The sequence below is a fragment of the Oryctolagus cuniculus genome, chromosome 3 (assembly GCF_964237555.1).
Source record: "Oryctolagus cuniculus chromosome 3, mOryCun1.1, whole genome shotgun sequence".
Lineage (NCBI taxonomy): Eukaryota > Metazoa > Chordata > Mammalia > Lagomorpha > Leporidae > Oryctolagus > Oryctolagus cuniculus.
In genome coordinates, this window is record NC_091434.1 from 82228175 (window position 1) to 82252868 (window position 24694).

Here is a 24694-nt window from a genome sequence, read left to right on the forward strand (position 1 = left end):
GGAACAATAGTTACGTAGAAAGCACAGTACTTGTGTTAAAATCCCTACTTCGTTGGTCCACAGCTGGCATGAATATGGCACTCAGTAATTTAATAATACTGAATGCTGAACTGCTAATGAAATAGAACTTGAATTACATGAATTCCTAAATAAACTTAACAAAAGATTTGTGGAAAGATACAAACAAAAACACAGCTGTTGGGTGACTTTCATGCCTAAGCTTAATCAGAGACATGAAGTTAGGCACAAATATTTTGAAAGACTGAAAACATGGTATTTATGTTTTTACTTTTCTTCACTTCATAAATTCAATTGAATTTTATGTGGCAGATTCAATTTTATATATCCTAATTAATTTTACTGTGTAATTCTTAAAATCTACATGTATTAGACAAAATACAGTAAAAGAATACACACACATGCACACACTCTATGGCAAAAAAAATTAAATGAGTGCTATTTTTAAAAACTCTCACCAAACACAGTTTTGTTGGCTTTATCTGTTTTTCTCTAAAGATCACAAAGCTCATGTTTTGCCCTCTGCTTACACGACTGCACTCTTATTTCCCTACGCCTGACAGCAGGAAAATGTATTATTTACTACATTCTTCAGCAGACAGGTTATAATCAGATGGAGTTGCTATAATAAACAACCATTAAAGCTAACTTTTCCAAGGTAGAGCAAATCTCTTAAAAGAAAGCAAAAATATTGAGCTTAAAATCATGAAGAGAACAGCTTAAAGGTAAAATCTATGCTGTAGAAGGCAAAATGGGAATATAGAATCCTGATGCCCAACATCACAGAAAACATGCAAGATTCCTTTATCACCAGAGCTGGAAGCAAATATTTCATTAAAGATAAAAATATCTAAAAATAATAACTCTGTCTCTCAATAATTCTATTAGGCATTTTATTGAAAAATATTTTAAAAAACCACTCTACAGGGGCCAGCGCTGTGGCACAGTGGGTTAAAGCTCCAGCCTGCAGCGCCAGCATCCTATATTGGTGCTGGTTCAAGTCCCGGCTGCTCCATTTCCAATCCAGCTCTCTGCTATGGCCTGGGAAAGCAGCAGATGGCCCAAGTCCTTGGGCCCCTGCACCTATGTGGGAGACCCAGAAGAAGCTCTTGGCTCCTGGCTTCACACTGGCTCAACTCCAAGCATTATGGCTATTTGAGGAATAAACCATGAGATGGAAGACCTCTCCCCGCCCCTGTAACTCTGTCAAATAAATGAAATAAATCTTTAAAAAAAGAAAAAAGAAAAAAACTGTTGGGGAATGAGTGTGAAAAAACACTCTACAACTTTAATGTCTTTTCTTCACATTTAAGCAAAAAAGTTATTCTAATACCTTGGAACTATTTTAAGATGATAAAATAACCAACCAAGTTGGGAATAAAAACTGGTCATTCATCTTCTTTGCCTTTGTTTTCTATATTCTCACTCTTACCAGTGAGTTTTACATAAAATTTAATTCTACAAAAATTTTTTTATTTTATTTTATTTATTTGAAAGACAGTGTTACAGAGAGGTAGAGACAGAGAGAAAGGTCTTCCATCTGCTGGTTCACTCCCCAGATGGCCACAATGGGTACAGCTGCGCTGATCAGAAGCCAGGCGCCAGGAGCTTCTTCTGAGTCTCCCACGTGGGTACAGGGACCCAAAAACTTGGGCCATCTTCTGCTTTCCCAGGCCATAGCAGAGAGCAGGATTGGAAGAGGAGCAGCCAGGACTAGAACCAGTACCCATATGGGATGCCAGCGCTTTAACCCACTGTGCCACAGCGTTGGTCCCCCAAAAGATGTTTTTATGAAAACATTCTAACGCCTGAATTTAACTGGTATTTCTGTCAAATAATCTTAATATAAGGAATATTCAATATTCTGATTTTTTTTCATTCCATAAAATACAAGGTAGGGGCCAGCACTGCAGTGCAGGTCAAGCTACCGTCTGCAGTGCCGACATCCTATACGGGCACCAGTTGAGTCCCAGCTTCTCCACTTCTAATCCAACTCCCTGCTAATGCACCTGGGAAAGCAGCAGAGGATGGCCCAAGTCCTTGTGCCTCTGTACTTTTTGTAGGAGACCCAGAAGAAGCTTCTGGCTTCTGGTTTCAGCCTGGCCTACCCTGGCCATTGCAGTCATTTGGGGAGTTAACCAGCAGATGGAAGATCTTTCTGTCTTTTCTTCTAATTCTTTCAAATAATAAATAAATCTTAAAAAAAGAGAAAAGATATGAGGTAGGGCAGGCATCTTACACAAAGGTTATAATGCCACTTAGGATACCCACATCGCACACAGGAGGGCCTGGTTTCAAGTCCCAGCCCCACTCTTGACTCCAGTTTCTTGCTAACACACACCCTGAGGGACAGCAGACAATGGCTCAAGTCATGTTCCTTGTCATCTACATTGAGATTCAGATTCAGTTCATGGTCTAGACCCAGCTGTTTGGAGCATCTGGACAGTGACAAAAAGATAGGAGATCTGCCTCTTTCCCTCTCTGCCCTTCAAACTTTTCTTTTTCTTTTTTAAGATTTATTTACTTAAAAGGCACAGTCACAGAGACAGAGACAGAGATCTACAATCCACTATTTCAAGCCCAAAATGGCCACACGGGCCAGGGCTGGGCCAGACCTAAAACATGAGCCAGGAGCTTCTTCCAGGTTTGCCATGTCCGGGCAGGGGCCCAACCACTTGGGCCATACTCTGCTGCTTTTCCCAGAGGCATGAAAAGGAAGCTGGATCAGCAGTGGAGCAGATGAGAAATGAACTGGCATCTGGCATCACAGGTGGCGGCTTTACCTGCTATGCCACAATGCCAGCCCCAATCTTTAAAAAGATTTGCACTTAGAAATAAAAATAAATAAATGGCAAACAGATCATGTTACTAAAGGCTAAAACAGATGTAGTGATAATCCACGATGACTTGACTTCTCTTACCAATCCTGCTTAGCATTAGTCTACCAAAGGATAGAGTAAGAGACTAAGATTTTTGTTGTTGTATGTGTATATATATCCAAAGTTGGTTAAAAATGACCTTTAGATTATTTCTTGATGCATTCACAACCCCAGTGCCTGCCTCAATTGAAAATGTTCATCCATTTATCTCTGGGTGAGACACTAACATCATGTTAGATATAAATATGACAGAAAATTCAGCATATATTCTAAGAAGTCACTTTAGAAAGAGTTCTTCTTTAATCCATTCTTGCTTTATAGGCTTAAAACAGGTTATTCAAAATTTACCTCTCTTTAATTTTCTGCAGTCTTTCTGGATCTCTGGAAGATGCACTTTTAGTTTTATCACTTTTCCCATCAGCTGAATTCCAACCTGAAGGAATAATATCTACAGTGATCATAACATTGTCAGTCAAGTTACTTCCAAGTGACGGAGGGACTGCAAATCGGAATAAAGAACCAGGAAGAATCCCTGTTATGCCAGTATTTCTTCCACCTTGAGTAGAATCTGATGTGGAGCCGCCTGTGGTAGCACTGCTCGATGCTGCAGTTGCTTGTTGTCTGTTGCCAGCAGCCCCAAGGGGATCATTCTGTGCTTCCAGGTGAACTACTTCATTTGATTCTCTTCTAAAAATATGAGACCTAGATGGTATATCAGAGGTAGATATCCTTGAAGATTCATCTCTTCCTTCTCGCCTCCTTCTAGAGAACAAGGGAGTACATCTATTTCTAAATGAGGAAGACAACCACAGTCCTGTATTTCTACCTTCAGATTCTTGGTTAAAATTTTCTGAATCTGGTTCAGAGCTATGATTTTGGCTAAGAGATGACAAACCCCATCTTCGCCTAAGAAATCGAAATCCCTGAGGAGCTTCAGATGACCTGTTATCAGGAACTTCAGAAGTAGATGTTGCAATACTACGAGACTGTGAAGTTGTCAAAATTCTTGGAGACATATAAGAGTTTTCAGAACTCAATGACCTTGTATTCAAGGAATCCTGACTAGATCTTCTTGAAAAAAATGTAGATGACATACTAGAAGCTATACGTGATAGCAATCTCCTCGTTGTACGCCTACCTTCATTGTCAGAAGATTCTTGAAATGATCTTTGAGATGAACCAACCCTTTCTGAACTGCGTATAGTTGGAGTTTCATCTCTGCTTGGAATAAAAGAAAATCCAGACGGTGTACTGCTTCGGGGAGATTCTGATTCTCTTGAAGAAAAATGTGACCTAAAAGAATTTCTGTTGTAGTCCCTAGAACTTGGTATGCTTTGATGTTCAGAAGGCAACTGGTGGTGGTTTGTGGACGATGTATTCAACTGTAAAGTGCTCAGTGAGTTCTCTTTTGGTCTTGCTCCCTGTGAATATGAAGAAGGAACTCTGTCTTGAGCATCTATTTTTGAAAGGAAGGAAGAGTAACCAATTATAGGAAATAAATCTCATTAAACTTGCATATATTAACTACTAATTATTATCAAAATGAAACAGATTCAAAGTGTGTACTGTTACATTTTAAGTATAGGATTTAGCTATGATTATAGAAAAACACAAATGTATTTTATCTACCTAGTCACACTAGTAAAACCCAGTACTGTTATATAAAGTCAATACTACAAATTCAAAAGAAAGAAATGTATCATGAACTTTTAAAAAGCAGAGAGCTGATGAACAGTTGAAAATTAATCAGAAATGTATGTGGTAGATTAAATATCTAAACAGAGAATTTTAAATAATCTAAATAATACAATGTAAATGGTTCTTAAAATGATTGAAAGCAATACCATCCTAGGGAGACTGTGTTTTGGAGATTTTTCTTATTAATGGAAATAAGTATAAAAGTGATTTTATGTAAATACTAAATGCTGTAATTTTATGGCAAATCTTGTTAACAGTTAAAAGTTTTTCCAATCCTTTTTTTTCCCAACCGTAATTTTTCCAATCTTCTATCTTAACAACAGTGGTTCTTATTTCTGCTTTCTCGTTAAATATACCTTAGCATATGGACTGGGAGATATGAATCAGAATACAGCTCTGGCATCTGCATTTTTCAAAGCATACCATAACTGGTGCTTGAGTCTTCAAATGGAGTGAGAAAACACTATCAGATTCCTTTGTGATGAAGACATCCATACTCTTAATGTGATAGCTACATTATTATTATAACAATACATGGAGCCTCATGAAAAGATAAACTATTAGAGTGTAAATCTTATTTCTTTCCTATACTTTTATACTCTAAAATATCTAGAAGCTAATGATACTATTAAGCCTCCGCTACCAAAGCCAAGCACATACAATATGTTTTCATTTGTTTTAAAGTCTTACTCCAAAATAACTTAAACCTTTAAAAACAAAATCAGGCCAGCGCTGCAGCTCACTAGGCTAATCCTCCACCATGCGGCGCCGGCACACCGGGTTCTAGTCCCGGTCGGGGCGCCGGGTTCTGTCCCGGTTGCCCCTCTTCCAGGCCAGCTCTCTGCTGTGGCCAGGGAGTGCAGTGGAGGATGGCCCAAGTACTTGGGCCCTGCACCCCATGGGAGATCAGGAGAAGCACCTGGCTCCTGCCATCAGATCAGCGCGGTGCGCCGGCCAGAGCGCGCTGGCTGCGGCGGCCTTTGGAGGGTGAACCAACGGCAAAAGGAAGACCTTTCTCTCTGTCTCTGTCTCTGTCTCTCTCTCACTGTCCACTCTGCCTGTCAAAAAAAAAAAAAAATCATTTTCTTCTATGTAAAACAAATTCCACTTTTGTCTACTATATTACTGAACTTCAATTAGCACTTCTTTCTTCGGTTACTTAGTAGGACAGTTTTATGATGCTTACTTTTGGAAATCTTAAAGTTACGTACTTTGATGGAAAATTGTGTGGGTCTTTAGACCAACTTAATGACAATGAAAGTGCTCTTGTTATATTAAAAGTATTTCTAAATTATGCCTTAAGAGGATGATTTCAACCTTTAGTTATTTCAAAATTTAACTATTTATTTTCAACATTTGGTTATTTCAGAATTTATTTATTTATTGAACTATATCCCAAGCAAATTATGTAACAGCCATATTTAGCAGACTTTACACAGCATATACTTTATATTACATATAAACTACATTCCTCAGGGAAAAATGCAAGTAAACAATTTTAAAAACCAAATCTAGACACTCATGTACATCTGTTTTATTTTTAACTATTTACACTTTTGAATGCATAACATCAAATAAGGTATTTGAAACCTATCACACTATTCTGAAATCTTCATTTGGATGTAAGATTCACTTCATTTATTCCTTTGTATTGTTATTTTAATAACATGAATAAAGAAGAAAATGTAACATTAGATGAGCTACACTTAATAAGGTGGTTTATACATACATGATGAAGTTGTAAAATCACCACTTCGGTGACTATAATCCAAAAGATTACTAATAGAGGAATCCGTTCTTCTCTCCAAATCTCTCCTCTCTCTCATTAAGTCTGTTCCAAACGACCCAAGTACCACTGATGAAGACCTGGGGACTTGACTATGCCTCCAAGAAGAATCTTAAAATAATTGAAGAAAACTTATTTCAAAGAAAATTTAAGGTTTGTGATGGTAATACATCTTCAGCAACACAAAGCGAGTTTATTTTTATAATAGGAATTCCCAGTTACATACTGCCAATCTGAAGTAAAATTTAGCGAAAAAACAAACAAAAAAACCCCAACAAACATGTTCACTAATAAACTAACCACTTCTAAAATAATTTCCTACCAAATTACTGACACTAAAATCTACCCACCCTGAAAGATGTTAATGTCTTAGTCACTTCCCCATAAAAATCTGACCATACAATGTAAATATGATATAAAGTAACTACAAAGCAAAACTAAGTCTTGCCAAAGATGCAGAATTTCACAAAGTCAGTGAGTGATGTGGTGGTACTGTCATGACCAAAATCAAATGGAAGATGCTTTGTATGTTAAAATACAATTTTAGCAAAAATATGTTTACTGCTACCACATTTGGTTCACTGTATTCTAAAAACTAATATACTGTTATGATTATCTAAATTTTGATATTATTTCACTTAATAATAAAGTCTCAAACTTCTTTTCCTCTCACTATTTACCTTGAAATTTTGGCTCTTCTTTTCCTAGTCCCAATAGCCTTAAAAATTCTTCTTCATTAAGAGAAGTGGCCCAGTGTATTTTATACTAATCTTTCACACAGCAGAAGAGAACAAAAATATTTCTGCACAGTAGTATTTGTCTACAAAGTTAAGATTAGTCTGCTCTTACCCATCACATTATTATTATTATTATTATTATTTTTGACAGGCAGAGTGGACAGTGAGAGAGAGAGACAGAGAAAGGTCTTCCTTTTGCCGTTGGTTCACCCTCCAATGGCCGCCACGGCCAGCGTGCTAGGGCCAGCGCACCGCGCTGATCTGATGGCAGGAGCCAGGTGCTTCTCCTGATCTCCCATGAGGTGCAGGGCCCAAGTACCTGGGCCATCCTCCACTGCACTCCCTGGCCACAGCAGAGAGCTGGCCTGGAAGAGGGGCAACCGGGACAGAATCCGGCGCCCCGACCGGGACTAGAACCCGGTGTGCCGGCGCCGCAAGGCAGAGGATTAGCCTAGTGAGCCATGGCGCCGGCCTACACTACTCTTAATATCCTTCAGATGGGCAGTGTCTTTCCCATGGTGGTTCTGCCTATCAAAATAGAAAGGAATCGCTTACACTAATTCAATTGGTAATACATATACATTTTAAGAATTTTATCTCCAATGTTATTATCAGTTTTGTCTCCCTTTAAAAATATTTCAAGCACTGGCTAACATTTCATTTGAGGAGTATAACTGAGGGGGAAGTGTTTAAGTCATTTGCACAATGCCAATCATCTAGTTAGAACACTAATTCCTTGCATAGAACTCTACTGGAGTATCAGCAATTTTTTTAATTGAAGACTTTCCGTATTTTTCGAAAATAAGTATAATATACCAAAATGCTTATCATTTACAAATATTCCTAGGAAATATTTGCAACATACATGAGATTTGTATTTCCTAGTACTATTTTAAAAATTTATCTCCCACTATAATCAAAATTGCGTTTATCATTTTATTATCATATATACCAGTATAAAATCTAATTAATTAAAGTCTGCTAATATTATTCTGTGTAGGATATTAGTGCCAAATACAGAGCAAAATGCAAAAGGAAAGTTAATTTAGTTCAAGTAGCAGCTTAAAGTAAGATTTTGGAAACTGTACTACATTTCTGACTCATTGTCTTTCATGCACTCTACCTGTTTCATCCCAAACTTAAGAACAATTATGCTACATCTTGGATAAAGGGCTTTGGTATAAAGTACATTTACAGTGACTCTTACAGAAATTTCTTACCTGATACTGTATTTAAACCATTTCCAACATTTCTTGCAGCTGAGGTAGATGTACAGTTTGTACAGGAAAGTTTAGGTCTTTTTGAATCATGATCTCGTTGTTGGTTCTGTGATCTTGAGCGTGCTCCCTGAGTTAACTCAGACTCACTATACCACGTGGATTGAAATGGTGATGCAGATGCTGATGCAGACTGGAAGTCAAAAAAATTTTTAGAGAAACAAAAAAGTGCTTGCATTCAATATTAAATTAAGCAGCAATGCTTTAGTAAATTCCTAAGGATGGTTTATTCCTCACAAGTATCAATTCTTCCCCTTTATGGTTTTTTCTTAATCTTTGTTCCCTTTGGCCATCGGTCCCTTTACTATCTATTATGATTCATACTTTGCTAGGTTTTCATTCTGGCTGAGACTAATTATTCCTTGTAAGTACACATAAACATTTAGCTGAACACTAAAGGGTGTCAAACAGCCATTATGAAGAGATGCACAAAACACTCTGTCACTGGATTTCTTCTAATACATTACTACTTACATCATCTTCAGACTTCAATTATGAGAAGGACATTGCATGCATTCAGGGAACGTATTAGATCATGGTAACACTGAAGAAGAATAAGCTGTATGTATATGGAAAACCATTAAGATGCACCGTTGAAAAACAGAAAAAGGCTAGACTGGGATTTCACCAATATTTGGCCCAGGGAATATTTTAGAAATTGAATACAGCACTCTTCAGCTTAGCACTAAAGTTGGCCTTATAAGCCCTCTCTAATGAATACTTCGTGGAGACTCAATAAACTGGAGCCACTCTAAGAAATAAAATTTACTAGGTATTTTCAGAACAAAACTGTTTTATGTGAAATTATCAGGGTATTTAGGTATCTTATCCGACAGGCCAGTGGTTCTGAGACTTTTGGATGCCAGAGAGCAAAATCAAAAAAGTCTTAAGTAAAATAAACCTTTAGATGTCACTTTTGACCAGTAGGATTTCTGAAATAGCAAATACTACCTAAACCTGTCCCCCCCCCCCCTTTTTTTTTTGGCAGCTAGACAGAATTTATTCAGAAAAAAATAAACTTGCATAGGTGGACCAACTGCCAGCATGTAAACAGATCCAACACATGGCAGAGGGTCCAGAAGATAGGTGACCAACTGCTGGTGTGCACAGACAAAACAAATGGCAGTGGGCACAGACCCCAGTAGGCTGAGCTTTTTTATGTCTTAGGTGGGCTAGGTGTGGGGGTGGAGGGCAGTAGGTGGGGGTGAGCTTCTCCATACTAGTTCTTCAAGTTTGGTTCACTTGGCTCCCAAGCCTGGGGAAGACAGCAGTGAGTGGGGTGGGGAACAATACAGGGTATGAGATTGAACTGGTCTCTTGATAGAAGGCAAGGGTAACAAGAACCTAAAATGGCTGAGGCTTATGTCCTTGTTCCATCAATCCTGACTCTGAGTCTAGAAAAGGAGATGGGGCACCAGTTTCTTTCTGGCTACTTCCTGCTGATAAGAAGCATTGACACAGGACGAGGCTATCTATATTCTGGACAAAACTGACTGAAGAGCAGTCTTGTGTTCCTGCATGATTGCTTGGGATACAGCAGTCATTCCCTCCTGGAAGATCTTTGGAATAAGTTAATTATACATGGTAGAAATAGGAGCACTATGTTTATGAGGATAAAAGGAAATATTAGAGACATTGCCCATGGTGGAAAAGATGGTCAAAAAGACAAAGGGAGAAACAGGAAATCAAGAGTCCTGTCTGGCCCGCTTCTAGTCCTGACCTCCTTCATTTCCTCCCTCTGCTTATGGAAACCCTGGCTGCTGTCAGGGGTTTGAGCAGAGACTGAAGCTGAATTCTTCAAGCTGAGTAGGGATGGAGTAGAGATCCGTGGTCAAGACAGGGTTCCAGTAGCATAAACGTGTTTTGAATTTTAAAAGGGGCATTTAATTTACTCCCAATACTTAAAAGACATCAGATTACCAATTTTAAAGAAAGACACTCAGAGTAGCATTGGAGATAAAATGGGTAGAATGAACACAAAGTAGGAAAAACCAGTAAGCCACTGGACTAGTAAGAGAAGTTCCCATGACAAAAATAATGGGAATAGAGAGCAACTATTAAAGATAACTAGAGATGTGAGAAATGAAGAAAAAATGTAAAAGCATTTCACATTTTTTATGCAATGGATATGCCATTTATTAAAAATACTGACTACAGGGCTGGTGCCGCGGCTCAATAGGTTAATCCTCCGCCTTGCGGCGCCGGCACACCGGGTTCTGGTCCCGGTCGGGGCGCCGGATTCTGTCCCGGTTGCCCCTCTTCCAGGCCAGCTCTCTGCTGTGGCCAGGGAGTGCAGTGGAGGATGGCCCAAGTGCTTGGGCCCTGCACCCCATGGGAGACCAGGAGAAGCACCTGGCTCCTGCCATCGGATCAGCGCGGTGCGCCGGCTGCAGCGCACCAGCCGCAGCGGCCATTGGAGGGTGAACCAACGGCAAAAGGAAGACCTTTCTCTCTGTCTCTCTCTCTCACTGTCCACTCTGCCTGTCAAAAAAGAAAAATACTGACTACAGGGTCCAGGGTTGTGGTGCAACAGGTTAAGCTGCCCCCTGAGATGCCAGCATCCCATAAGAATGCCGTTTCTAGTCCTAGCTGCTCCACTTCTATCCAGCTTTGTGCCAATGTACCTGGGAAAGCAGTGAATGATGGTCCACGTACTTGGGTTCCTGGCACTCATGTGGGAGGCATGGATGGAGTTCCAGGCTCTGGCTTCAGCTGGGACCAGCCCTGGTGGTTACAGCCTTCTGGGGAGTGAATCAGCTAAGAGAAATATCTGTGTGTGTGCATGTGTGTCCTTCCTGTCCTCCTTATCTCTGCCTTTCAAATAAATAAATAAAAAACCTTATAGATAGATAAAAGTGAAAACAGCTTGTCATAAAAAACTCCACTATCTACCTTTCCACTCACATATGAAAGCTCAAATTCATCATCACACAAGCGGAGAATGACATGTTTTTCTTGGGCTATCATTTCCATGAATGCCTTTCCTGTGATGAATCCTACTTTGAAAATTTTCCAGATCAAAATTTTACCTTAGCCAAAGCAACAACTTGGAGCTTCGAACTTTTCATTGTTTCAGATATTCATGTGATAGAGGATTCATCATCACACTAATGTGGAAGAAACCTATATTCTAGATTCTAATCAGAATGGGTGGTGCTCTTAATTTTCATGAGAAAAGACAACAGCCAATCCATTCATACCAACTTTGAGAAATCTAGGTAAGAAACCTTATACTTATAAAAGATGGAAGGACTTGGGAGTCTAACTCTCAAGACATGTATAGTCTCTGGATCAAGAGAAGACTATCAGAAAGGTAAGTATTCAGAAGACTGTAAAGAACTGTTTGTGCTGAGCTATATTTTGGCATTATGGCCTTTACTTAAGTTTACTAAGACAAAGTTTCACTAAGCATATACTAACAAGAGTATGTTAACTGAGGACACTACCCACTTTATCATTTCACTGTCCACTTTTTGACCAATCATCGTACTTTGCTGCTGCTTTTCCTTATGAATAACACACACACATTACAGAGCTGTCTGTGTTTTCCTGTGATATTCTTAATATCCAAAGAAGAGTTCAAGTGTAACTTCTAAAACACTTCAGGGTTTATGTAGAATCTATCCAAGGCACAACCTGGACCCATTCTCAGTCTTTTTTTCTTAACTGTATACATACATACATACATACATACATCACACACACACACACACACATATATTTACTTAATTCCTTCAAAACTACTTTTATGTAAGGTAGAGTTACAAAAAAAAAAATCATTGATTCATAAAAAAAGCCTCCTGTTTTATTATTTCACATTAAAAGGAACAAATTCTCCTACCAAGTAAAAAAAGTAACAAGTAACATTGGACCAGTGGTTGTTTAAACTACAGAAAAATATACAAAAGTAACACAAAAAAGTACATATTCATAGGACACTTTTAACACTGAATCTAAGGAACTAAAAATTCTTTTCAAAATAATCTAGAATTTTTCTTACTACTACACATAATGATTATACTTTTTAGCTATCAAATTATAATGATGCTGGAGTTGCAAGCAGTGCCTTAACCTGCTGCACCACAATGCTGGCTTCGGTTTTAAGCTCAAATATATTACATACTAATTAAAAGTACAGAAAATCATTTATGTCTACACACTTTAGATCCTTACCTATAAAATGATTCAAGCATCTGTCAGTTAGCTAAACTTAAAGTGAAAAATGTCAAACGCTATTAAAAAAGACGTTTCTATATTATTTAATCCACAACATAACTGAAATCAATGTAGCATGTCCTAGCCCTGACACACTTTGTTGAAGTTTCAGCTTCACTAACTGCCTGGTATAAGGAGGGAGTTTTTACAGCTTGGGACAGTTACGTGAAAGTTTCAGTAATTTTTAAAAAAATGCTACTTTTGACATTTAGGTCTCTTTCATTCAATAAATAGTTTTGGTAAGTAATAGTAAGCCTGTCAAACAAAATTAGCATTTGCAGTATATAATTTAAATACTCAGACATCATTATACTATGTCCCTGGGATATTACCTACGTAAAGCAACACAAAGCCAGAAAATATATAACGGAAGACATAATCATCATAATTATATTAATTGTAACATCTCAACCTTTACTATGTTTCACAAACTACTGTTCCAAGTGCTTCACATATATTATTTCTTCAAATTGATCTTAACAATAACTGCATGAAGAAGTCATTATTACTATGACCATTTTACGTTGACGGAAACAAGAGTGACATAAAATACTTTCTATAAGAACACAGGTGTTCCATTTCTAAACCAAAACTAGAAAACTAAAGTATGGTAAGAGTTAATAGATAATTGAAGTATTCCCACAATACAGTAAAAAAATTGCAAGGAATTTAAAGCAATTGAAAAGCCTTAAAGAAATACTTCAAAATTTACAAAACTTAAGAGTAAAAAATTTTATTGGTTTGGTTTTTGGATATTGACAAATTATTTCTAGATTTAACTTTGGTATTTATTATATCAATATTATTTATATTTCACTATGTTAAAATTTTTGGACAGAAGGAACAACAGTAACAGGCTCCTACCATATTTTAGGTGGAGTCATTTCATGATAATTAAAATGATTTTTTAATGCTTGTATTAAACAATGAAAAATGAGATTTCTGTGATAATGAGCAAATCTGGGAGAAAACTGGAATAGTTTGAAAATAGATCTATCTAAAAATGAACGTCAATAAATCTGGAAAATATATTCAAGACTAACACCTAAAATATTATTGTAACAATCACTATAATTACAATAAAAATACAACAATAGCTAACACTTACATAGTGTTTATCATATGCCAGAAGCTATTCTTATTCTACATAAACTAATGCATGTAACTGTAACAACCAGAGCAGGGTAGATGATATGGAAGGATAAGACAAGACTTGTAATTTTTCCAGGTTCACACGACTACAAAGTAGTGGGATGGGACTTCAATCAGGTGATTTAGTCTGGTTTCAGAGTCTGTGATCCTCATTAATAAGCTATATGAAAAAAAATTAGGCCAAGTCCGCAGAAAAAATTTTATAAAGACAATACAGAAGGAAAAAAACAATTCTGTGATCTGTGTCACAGAAGAGTTCTACAGAATGCAAAACTGCATTATTCTGTTGCTTCTGTTAGGCATATACTTACACAATAACAAAATAAATAGAAAATCAGTATCATTCAACATCTAAAATGAGACTAAACAGCTCTTATAACATCAATGAACAAGAGAATAGTAGATATTGTAAAGAAATTATTTTTTACTTCAGTCTTTAAAAAATACTTATTACCACACAGGATATTTATAAATAAGACAGTTATCATACATTACACCACAACATATAAATAAACCAGAAACCTTCACTGAAGGGTTCTTTACATTCAGTTACCTCAAAACTAAACTTTTCCAAATGATGCCATTTAATCAGCTGTTCAGCCAAAAACCCAATGAACTCAAATTTCAAAGATGAGCAAAAATAAACAGCATTATACCTACAAATCAGGATGTCTGAGATTTACAGTTTCATACTAAAAGTATTATGTTACAACACTGACAAGTCATTTCAAAAACCAACAAGCTGTTGGTCCGAAGGAAAATCAGCTACATAAAGAAGGAAGAAATCAGTGTAAGCTTATTATTCATCATAAAAAATAAAAACCAAAATTCATGGAAAAGGCTATCAGTAATGTGCCTTCATAAAAAGTTTGTTAATCATCCAACAATAAAAGCAAAATTCTGACAATTTGTATTCTCAAAGAAAAACACTTAACAATCATTATTCCACCACTTCTTTGTGTACAAGCAGAACAAGGCTGACAGTGTGACAACAGAAGGAAAAGGATAGTTTTTGATCCTTTGATAAAACCACCCACAATGACTGGTTTGGTCAAATTTATGCTTAGGAGGTTTCTGGACTAGCTATGAGATGTTCACATCCCACAACAAAGTACCTGGGCTCAGCTTCCAGCTTCTGCTACCACAGACTGGGAGGTATCAGTGGTGCCACAAGTACTTGAGTTCCTGCCACTCATGCACAAGACCTCAACTGACTTACCAGCTCCCAGTTTTAACCCTAAATCCCTTGAACTGTTGCAGCCTTCTGGAAGTGAACCAGCAGGTGAGAGCTCTCTTTATCTTCTCTTTCTGCCTCTTAAAAGGTATTTCTTTTTAATTATGTTTAAGTTGATACTAAAAGTTTCAACTACAAACTTGTTGATATCTGGAAAGTATAGTTTAAGACCACAATTCCTGATCCATAATTCTTAAATCCAAAAAGTTCAAAAAACATTAGCCATTTGGCTACAATTATCACAATGTTTTAAGAAAGCCTCAAATTCAGAAAAAAAATTAAGTTTATTTTTATTTATTTGAAAGTCAAGAGGGCTTGACATTGCAGCACAGAAAGCTAAGCTGCCACCTGCAATGCTGGCATCCCATATCACAATGCAGGTTCGAGTCCCAGATGCTTTGCTTCTCCATCCAGCTCCGTGCTAATGCGCCTGGGAAAGCAATATACTTGGGCCCCTGCTATCCATGTGGGAGGCCCAGACGGACCTTCAGGTTCCTGACTTCAGCCTGGACCATCCCCAACCACTAAGGCCATTTGGGGAGCAAAGCAACAAATGGCACATCCCTCTTTCTACCCTTCAACTTAGTTTTTTTTTTTTTTTTTTTTAAAAAAGGGTAGATTGGCAGAAAAAAAAAAAAAGAGAGAGAGAGAAAAAGTGCCCTGAACTTGCTGGTTCACTCCCCAAACCCAAATCCTACAACTGGGACTGGGCCAAGCTAAATCCAGGAGCCAGAAACTCAATCTAGGACTCTCATGTGGGTGGCAGAAACCCAACTACCAAAGCTATCACTGCTGCTTCACTGGATCTACATTAGCAGAAAGCTAGAGGGGCCCAGTGCTGCGGCGTAGCAGGTAAAGCTGCCACCTGCAGGGCTGGTTTGAGTCCTGGCTGCTCCACTTCTGATCCAGCTCTCTGCTATGGCCTGGGAAAGCAGTAGAAGATGGCCCAAGCCCTTGAGCCCCTGCACCCGTGTGGGAGACCTGGAAGAAGCTCCTGTCTTCTCCCTGGTCCAGCCATTTGGAGAGTGAACTAGCAGATAGAAGATCTCTCTCTCTCCTCTAATACTGCCTTTCAAATACACAAAGAAATCTTAAAAAATAAGAGAGACAGAGAATGGCATAAGTGTTGCTGTCAGTAGAAAACAGGACAAGGTTGAGGACTTAAGTACTTAGGAAGTGTAGTAATACAGAAATATGGGTCCTGGTAACATACAGCCCCTGCCAAAGCCAGATTCCTCTTTGGCATATTTAGTCATGCAATTAAAAAAATAAAATCACTTATTTAATTATGTGGAAGCAGAAGACACACACACATAGACAGAGAGGAGAGAGGAGGGAGGGAGAGAGAAGGAAAGAGAGAGCGGGAGAAAGGGGGCAGGGAGAAACAGAGAGAGAGAGAGAGAAAGAGAGAGAGAGAGAGAGAGAGTGAGAGAGAGAGAGTGAGTTAGTTCTTTCATACAGTGCTTTACTTTCCAAATAACTACAACAACCAGGGCTGGGCCAGGCCCAAGTCAGGAGTCATAAACTTCATCTGGGTCTCCTTCAAAGGAAACAGGAACTCAAGAACTTGGACCATCATCTACTGCTTCCCATTGTATCAGCAGAAAGCTGGATTGGAAGCAGAGGTAGGACTCTATCTCAGGCACTCTGATATGGAAAGTGGATGTCCCAAGAGGTGGCTTAATCCAATGTGCCAGAACACCTGCCCAGCTAACATTTCTTTTTTTAATCCAAAAGGATTTTTAAAAGTCCCAAGAATTTTTAAAAAGACTATGTACATATATTCCAAATCAAAATGTTACCTGATACTCAGAATCCAGTCTAAATGAAGAATCTCTTGAGTGATAGGCATCATTAAAACTACTTCCTCTGCTTCCAGACATCATCCTAGCACTTAAAGAGCTGGAGGGCTGAACAGAAATTCTTCTTGGAATCCTTGAAGGTTTAGACTCCATTCTTAAGATTTCCTGTGAAATGCAAATTTTCATTAACTGCCTTTGGGGAAACATGCAAGCCTTTAATTCTTAATCCTTCTTAATCAGCAGCTCAAATCAAGAACTAACCGTGCAAATTAACCATATCTGACAGGGTAAACTGTGAGACTAACACCAGCTTTCTTCTGCAAGGCAAAGGTCTCAAGTTCATCAAGGGTTTCCTATTGTCCATAAAATGAAGGAAATAAAAGTGCAATGAGAAACTGTGAGGTCTATTGTTTCCAATGCCTGGGCCTTTTTCTTTATTCAAAATAAATAAAATCCTACATGAGATTTGCTTGACTCTCTTGCGATTCTTCTCTATTAATGTTCAATGCTCATACCTACTGTACTATTTGCATAGCCCATATTATCTGCATATCAAGTAACACAATATGCTTTAAGAGGCCTTTGCACAGGAATTCTACATACTCTACATACAATTCCTGGTCATCAGTTTAAACACAAGAATCCATCCTTCTTTCCTGGGTTTCCAATTGGTACATACTTTTAAGATATATGATCTTATACTGTAATTTGTTTACCTGTCTATTTCCCCCTCTCAGTCATGATTTCCTCTAGATCAGTATCACTTAAAAACTATCCCCTAGAATACAATACTAAATAAACACAGTTAAAATGTAATGAATGAATGAAATGTATTTACCTTTTATTTATTATTGACAGGATCTCTTTAATTTTAACAACAAAAATAACAATAGGTGCTATTATTGTGGGGGATAGGCCTTTTGATTATTTAGTTCATTGAATCCCCAAACCAATTCAGTGAGGTAGGTACTACATTATCCTTACTTAACAGGTAAGAAAACTGGCACTGAGAGATTAAGCAATTTACAAATGGTTGCCTAGTTATAAAATACCTCCTGGAATGTTTCCAAAGAATGTTCATTATACAATTGGAAAATGTTAATCTCTTAAGTGGAAAACTAATTTATAAAAATATACATATGGCATTATTCTAAGGATGTTAAAAAAATCAAAGAAAGGAAGAAACTTCTAGGGAAACAAATGCTAAATTCGGCTTAGAGAAAATATGAAATTCAGTACCCAACTCTTTATAGAAGAGTAATTTTTAAGTTTTCTTCATTCAACACTTCTCAACCCATGACAAGAATAACTATTAACTAGCTATGCCTGAGTATTAACTACACGTAAGTGGAATCATATATAGTAGGTACTTGTGTCTGGCTTCATTTGATCAACCTTATATTTGTGAGATTCATCCATGCTGTTAAAAGCAATCATACTAAATTCACTCTAATTTGTGGGAGTGTACATAATTTACTTTCTTATTCTACAGTGAATGGACATTAGGTTGTTCGATTTGGAGGCTATGATAAACAGCACTGCTATAAGGATATTACTTTCACAAATTAAGAAGACTTAAAATTTTCTGGGGCAAGAATTTTGAAGGTCCTCTCTGGATAACTAAGATGTTATCAGTCAACAGAGCAGAAACAAGGAAGATTAAAAAGAAAAGGTATCAAAACAATCTCTTCAATGTCTAGTCACACAGTTTTCAAAGCAAAAATTTCTGATTCCCTTATTATTCTGATTGTAGACTGGAATGCAGGTAAACACAGATTCACTTATCTAATCAGACACAAAGCTTGGATTAAGTACACACCTGCTTCAATAAAATGTTCAAATTTAAACATTTAGGCTAAAAAATAGCTAATTCATTTTCAGAATGAAATCTCATGAATTATCATATGATGCAGCAATTTCACTCCTGGATTTATACTCAAAGAATTTAAAGTAAGATCTCATGGAAATATGTTCACAGCAGTTCTAAAACAGCTAACAAATGAAAGCAACGCAAGTAAGGTTTCTGACACAAAAGACAGACCAAAGAAAACAAACAAAAAAAAAAGGAACTAAAGATGAAGCTAGTAGAAGAAATTTTGATAGAAAGGGGCTAATTACTATTTTAAAAGGGAACAGAAAACAAAGTAACAAAATACTTGAAAATGCAATCAGTAATAAAAAGCTTGTAGAATTTCATTGAAAACAATATACACCAAAACAAATTCAACCAACTGACTGGGAGCAAAGTTGAGGAAATTTCCCAAAAAGTAGAACACAGAGTAGAAAATGTGATATGAGGGCCCGGCACTATGGCTCACTTGGCTAATCATCCGCCTGTGGCACCGGCATCCCATATGGGTGCTGGGTTCTAGTCCCTGTTGCCCCTCTTCCAGTCTAGCTCTCTGCTGTGGCCCGGAGAGCAGTGGAGGATGGCCCAAGTGCTTGGGCCCCTACACCCACGTGGGAGACCCAGAAGAAGCTCCTGGCTTCGGATCAGCTCAGCTCTGGCCATTGCGGTCATTTGTGGAGTGAACCAGCGGACAGAAGACCTCTCTCTCTCTCTGTAACTCTTTCAAATAAATAAAATAAATCTTTAAACAAAGGAGAGATATCTATAATTAGTTTTGGTGTTTTGTTTCAACAGCAATAATGCTCCTTTGTTATACATCTCATAATTATACTCATGTTCATATTCCGTTCCTACTTGCAGAATAAAACTAACCTAATAGGAAATCTGCTTAAAACAAACCTCTTAGGAGAGGCAAAGAGGCAGAGTCCTCTGAGAGAGATAATTTGATATTGTATGAAACTATTTTTGGTAACTCCTCTACAGAAATTGATTGAATTCTGACAATGTAGGTGTTGCATGAAAACTTATGTAATTTTGTTACATAAGCTGTAGGTCAAAAGCACAAAAGACAGTGGAAAATAAATGTGAAGTCCTTGAAAAACTTCTACCAGACCACTTGCAAGGTTTTGAGGCATCTCAAGTTCAGTCAGACATTTAACAAATATTTTTTAGATACTTTCTGAACATAGAGACAGCGCCTACAAAGACAACTAATCTAATGGGCAACACATGCTACAAAAAGAACATTTAAATAGTTATAAAATTAATAAAGGAAAAGGTGCAAGCAAAAAATAACATACTACAGTGGTAGGCAAAAGGTCACTAAAGCTCGCTGCATTTAACCTAGACTTTTTTAAAAGAGTACTGCACAGCACAAAAATAAAGTTTGCAGGCAGTCTTTCCTCATTGGCCAACACAGCTCATTCAGTGTTCTGTCATTATACAGTGTTTCTTTAAATTCAGATTTGATTACACCACCAGGGCTGGTTTCAAATGTGTTGGAACTGCACTTCACTAAAAGCTCTGCTGTTCAGCATGAGTACTGGCCTGGCAGTAAGACACCAGTCAGAACACCTGCATTCCATGCCAGTACCTGGGTTCAATGCCTACATCCAAAACTTGACTCCAGCATCCAGGTGATACAGACCTTGGGAGACAGAGGTAATGGCTCTGAGACCCTGTCACCCAGGTAAGACCCAAGTGCCCAAGTCCGGTTATAGAATGAACCAGGGGACAGAAGCTCTGTCTCTCTGCCTCTCTAATAAATGAGTCTGGGAAGGGGCTTGTGGCATACCAGGTTAGGCTGCTGACTGGACTGCAGAATGCCTGGAATCAAGTCCTACCTCTGCTTCTATTCCAGCTTCCTGCTAATACACCAAGGGAGACAGTACTTGGATTCCTACCACCCATGTGGGAGACTTGGATGCAGTTCTTAGCACCTGGCTTCAGCCTGGCCCAACTCTGGTTTTATGAGCATCCGGGAAGTGAAGCAGCAAACAGCTCTCTCTCTGCACCCATTTTAAACAGGTATCTTTACAAAATTAAAACAAAAAACAAAAACCCTTTGCTGTTACCTTGACGTTTCTTATAATTTTATCTTTGAACTCCTGTTTCATAAGTTACCTCTATATCTAGCAGAGAAACAAACTTTGAGTTTACTTTGAGTAGGCCTGATAGCCAACTGTATACTTTCTATCTGGTCAGCCTTAGCACATCTACCTCTCCTCCCACTTACTATTTCTAATTAGAATCAGGAGTACCATGAAAAATTAAAACTTCATGCAAAGTAGAAAAACACCTCAAATGGGACAACAGAACAAGACTCTGGGCAGAGAAATATGTGTATCAATGCTTTCCCACTCAATCTGCCTACAGCATTCATCACTGTTACCCAACCTTCACGATACAATTCGTATTCTCTTTGAGACTCACAGAAGATAATAGAAATCCACTGGAATTTGATGCTTTGTGGTCCTCATCAACACTCTATGACAGTAAGGGCAGGAGGTACTTCAGAGCTCTAACAGGACACTTTCTGCTCTCTAGAAGCTGCTCAGGATGTATAAAAAAATGAATCAAACAATCTTAAGATTAATATTTGGGATTTTCGTTTTACTGAACTTTTCAACTTCTGAGATGACATCTATGGATGAAGGTTCTCTGAAAGTGGTATTTACCTAACCAGCTATACTTTACTCTGTCAAGTGTACCCTTACTTTAAGGTGCTTTAATAGTGGCTGACAAAAGTAACAAGAGTAGAAAACAGATATTCACACAAACTTCACAATTTATGTGGTCTGTTCATCCTACAAACCTGTGGCTTGCTTTAACTACTTTAAAAAAATTAATTGCTTATTTTATAGGTAATTTCATTCTGCCAGGCTTCCTAGGAAACCTTGAAGGGCTCTTTTGAGCAAATTCATGTTTTGGGTGGCCTGCTGAACACTACAATGATATTCAGATTACAAAAATATTTTTCTATCCATGAGCTGCATTAACTCATTAAGTGGAAATAACCTTGCCTTAATGTTTCTTTTAGTCTAGGTAAGAGGCCTAAAGGAATTGCATCCTGACACGTAAAATTCTGAAATTAATTCTGCACCTGATATCAAGATCTCACAGTCACCACTGAAAAACTCTCAAATTTTCCTAGGATATAGACAAATCTAATTTGAATTTTACAATGTTACTCAGCAAGGCTTTCCTTGGGCTATATTTCAGGCCTACTCAAAGTAAACAAGTTTGTCTCTATACTAGGTTGAGTCAAAAGAGGAATTCCTCATTAATAGATGTTTTCTGGGGCCGGCGCTGTGGCTCACTAGGTTAATCCTCTGCCTGCGGCACTGGCATCCCATATGGGCGCCGGGTTCTAGTCCCAGATGCTCCTCTTCCAAGCCAGCTCTCTGCTGTGGCCTGGGAGGGCAGTGGAGGATGGCCCAAGTGCTTGGGCCCCTGCACTCGCATGGGAGACCATAAAGAAGTTCCTGGCTCCTGGCTTCGGATCGGCACAGCACCGGCCGTTGCAGCCATTTGGAGAGTGAACCAATGGAAGGAAGACCTTTGTCTCTGTCTATAACTTTACCTGTCAAAAAAATAAATTTTTCTTTTATATTTCATCCTTCTGTGAATGGTTCCTCTCCCAATCAAACTTTCAATTGCTTTCCATTTTTTTAGACTCCTATAGTTTGAATGTGTCCCACCAAAATTATGTGTTGGAAACTCAATCCCCAATGTAACAGTGTTAAGGAGTGGGGCCTAAGAGGGTGTGCTTAGGTCATGAGGACACCATCCAGTGGATTAATGGCAATTATAAAATAGCTTTGAGTTCTCTCTCTCTTCCCTTTCTGCCTTTACCATGGGATAATATAGCAAGAAGCCCTCAAAAGATGCAGTGCTCAATTCTGCAACTGTTAAGAAATTATCCAGTTTTATAACTGTTATAAATTATCCAGTTTTAGGTACTGTGTTTAAGCAGCACAAAACAGAATTAAAACACAGCATAGAGGCCAGCATTGTGGCACAGCAGGAAAAGTCACCACCTTTGATGCTGGCATCCCATATGGACACTGTTTCGTCCACTTCTGATCCAGCTGCTCCACTTCTGATTCAGCTTCCTGCTAATGTGCCTTGGAAAAGGAGCAGCAGAAGGCTCAACTACTTGGGCCACTCACTGCCACCCATGGGGGGAGAACTGGATGAAGCTCCTGGCTTCAGCATGGCTCAGCTCTGGTCATTGCAGTCATCTGGGAAGTGGACAAGCAGGTGGAAGATTGATCTTGATCTCTAAATCTCTCTAGCTCTTTCAAATAAAAATTAATAAATTTTATGAAAAAAAAAAGACACAGTCCAAATTCTTTTCCCTAACATCCAGAACCTCAACTTACCTATTTCTTTTAATTTACAAATGTCACTTCAAAAAAATTCTATCTCCAGTTTCACTCTTTTAAAAAAATTTATTTATTTATTGAAAGGCAGAAATACAGAAAGTGAATGAGAAGAAGCTCTTCCATCTACTGGTCCCCCACCCCTGGAAACAGCCACAACAGCGAAGGCTGGGCCAGGCCAAAGCCAAGAGCCAGGAGCTTCTTTCAAGTCTTCTCCACATGGATGCAGGGGCCCAAGGACTTGGGCCATCTTCTGCTATTTTCCCAAGCCACTAGCAGGGAGCTTAATCAGAAGAGGAGCAGCCAGGACTTGAACTGGTGCCCATGTGGGATGCTGGCACTGCGGGTAGAGGTTTAACCTATGCCGCAGCACTAGCCCCTCCAGTTCCCTCTTAAAAGTTACTTAAGGCCAGCGCTGTAGCTCAACAGGCTAATCCTCCTTGCGGCGCCGGCACACCAGGTTCTAGTCCCGGTTGGGGCACCAGATTCTGTCCCAGGTGCCCCTCTTCCAGGCCAGCTCTCTGCTGTGGCCAGGGAGTGCAGTGGAGGATGGCCCAAGTGCTTGGGCCCTGCACCCGCATGGGAGACCAGGAAAAGCACCTGGCTCCTGCCTTCGGATCAGCGTGGTGCGCCGGCCACAGCGTGCCGGCCACGGCGGCCATTGGAGGGTGAACCAACAGCAAAGGAAGACCTTTCTCTCTGTCCACTCTGCCTGTCAAAAAAAAAAAAAAAAGTTACTTAACACCTAACAGACTTTATTTCCTGAAACAGTATTTCAGAAATGAGAGGAATAGATGGAATAGACAATAACCATCCTAAAAACTCTGAGCACCAACAAAAGAGGCAGCACTGAGTGCTTACAAGACTGAAGGCAAGCAGAAAACTTGGAAGAGGCTCCCTCCTCTCTACAGCAAAAACACACAGGACCTGCCTATGTGGAAAATCTGAAAGACAATCCTTCCATTTTCCAGACCCTACACAAGTACAAGATGGCAATAAGCTGTTGCTAGGGGAAACTTCAGCCACCTGTTGGACTTCTGCTTATACTGTATACTTTCTATCTGGTCAACCTTAGCACACTCCTCCCTACCACTTATTACTTCCATCTAGAATCAGGAGTACCATGAAAAAGTAAAACTTCATGTAGAATAGGAAAACATGTGGAGCAAAGGGATTCTACCTATTACTTTTCTTAAGTGTAAAGCTTCCTGTAACCACTACTGTCATAATTGCCTATTATGTTGGTCTCAGATTTGGCTTTTTGAATTTGGAAAGTTGTAAATTTCTAAAAGTAGAGAAACAGCAGTGTGATGTCCAAAGGCTTTTCTTATACAACATGTATCCTCTCATCACTCTACAGATTACTATGTCCCATTACTACAATAATGGTCTTGTTCAGATATCTGTAAAGGGTCACAAAGTAGCCCAAACCAAACAACCGGCCTAACAAAAAAAGCTCCAGCCCTATCCATGTTAACAATGGCTACTTCCCACACTTTTAACAGTCTTTTCCTGTATTTTAATATATCCAGTAACAGAAATATATTTAATCCATGTATCAGTAAAATTGATTTCCTGTTATTTTCCAAAATAGGAGACCAAGGATAGGCAGGAAACAAACTAAGCACTACCTAATTTTTAGCACATGAGCCAACTTCCTAC

The 24694-nt window shown here is 38.6% G+C and overlaps 1 protein-coding gene across 14 annotated transcripts in view; it reads right to left on the minus strand.

The window, feature by feature from the left end:
* Nucleotides 1–24694, minus strand: part of MARCHF7 (membrane associated ring-CH-type finger 7) — a 50740-nt gene that overhangs the window by 18667 nt on the left and 7379 nt on the right. For 7 of the 14 annotated variants that reach the window (XR_517060.4, XR_517059.4, XR_011387285.1 and 4 more), the window contains 4 exons: nt 16799–16963; nt 8339–8528; nt 6325–6492; nt 3246–4353 (listed from right to left, as the gene is read on the minus strand). Coding sequence is in view for 9 of the 14 variants with exons in the window: in XM_008258626.4 (XP_008256848.2) it covers nt 3246–4353; nt 6325–6492; nt 8339–8528; nt 16799–16951 (1619 nt within the window). In the remaining 5 variants the exon portion in view is untranslated. The remainder of the gene's footprint in view (nt 1–3245; nt 4354–6324; nt 6493–8338; nt 8529–16798; nt 16964–24694) is intronic. The other 7 variants (XR_011387287.1, XR_011387286.1, XM_008258628.4 and 4 more) reach the window with 2 other exon arrangements.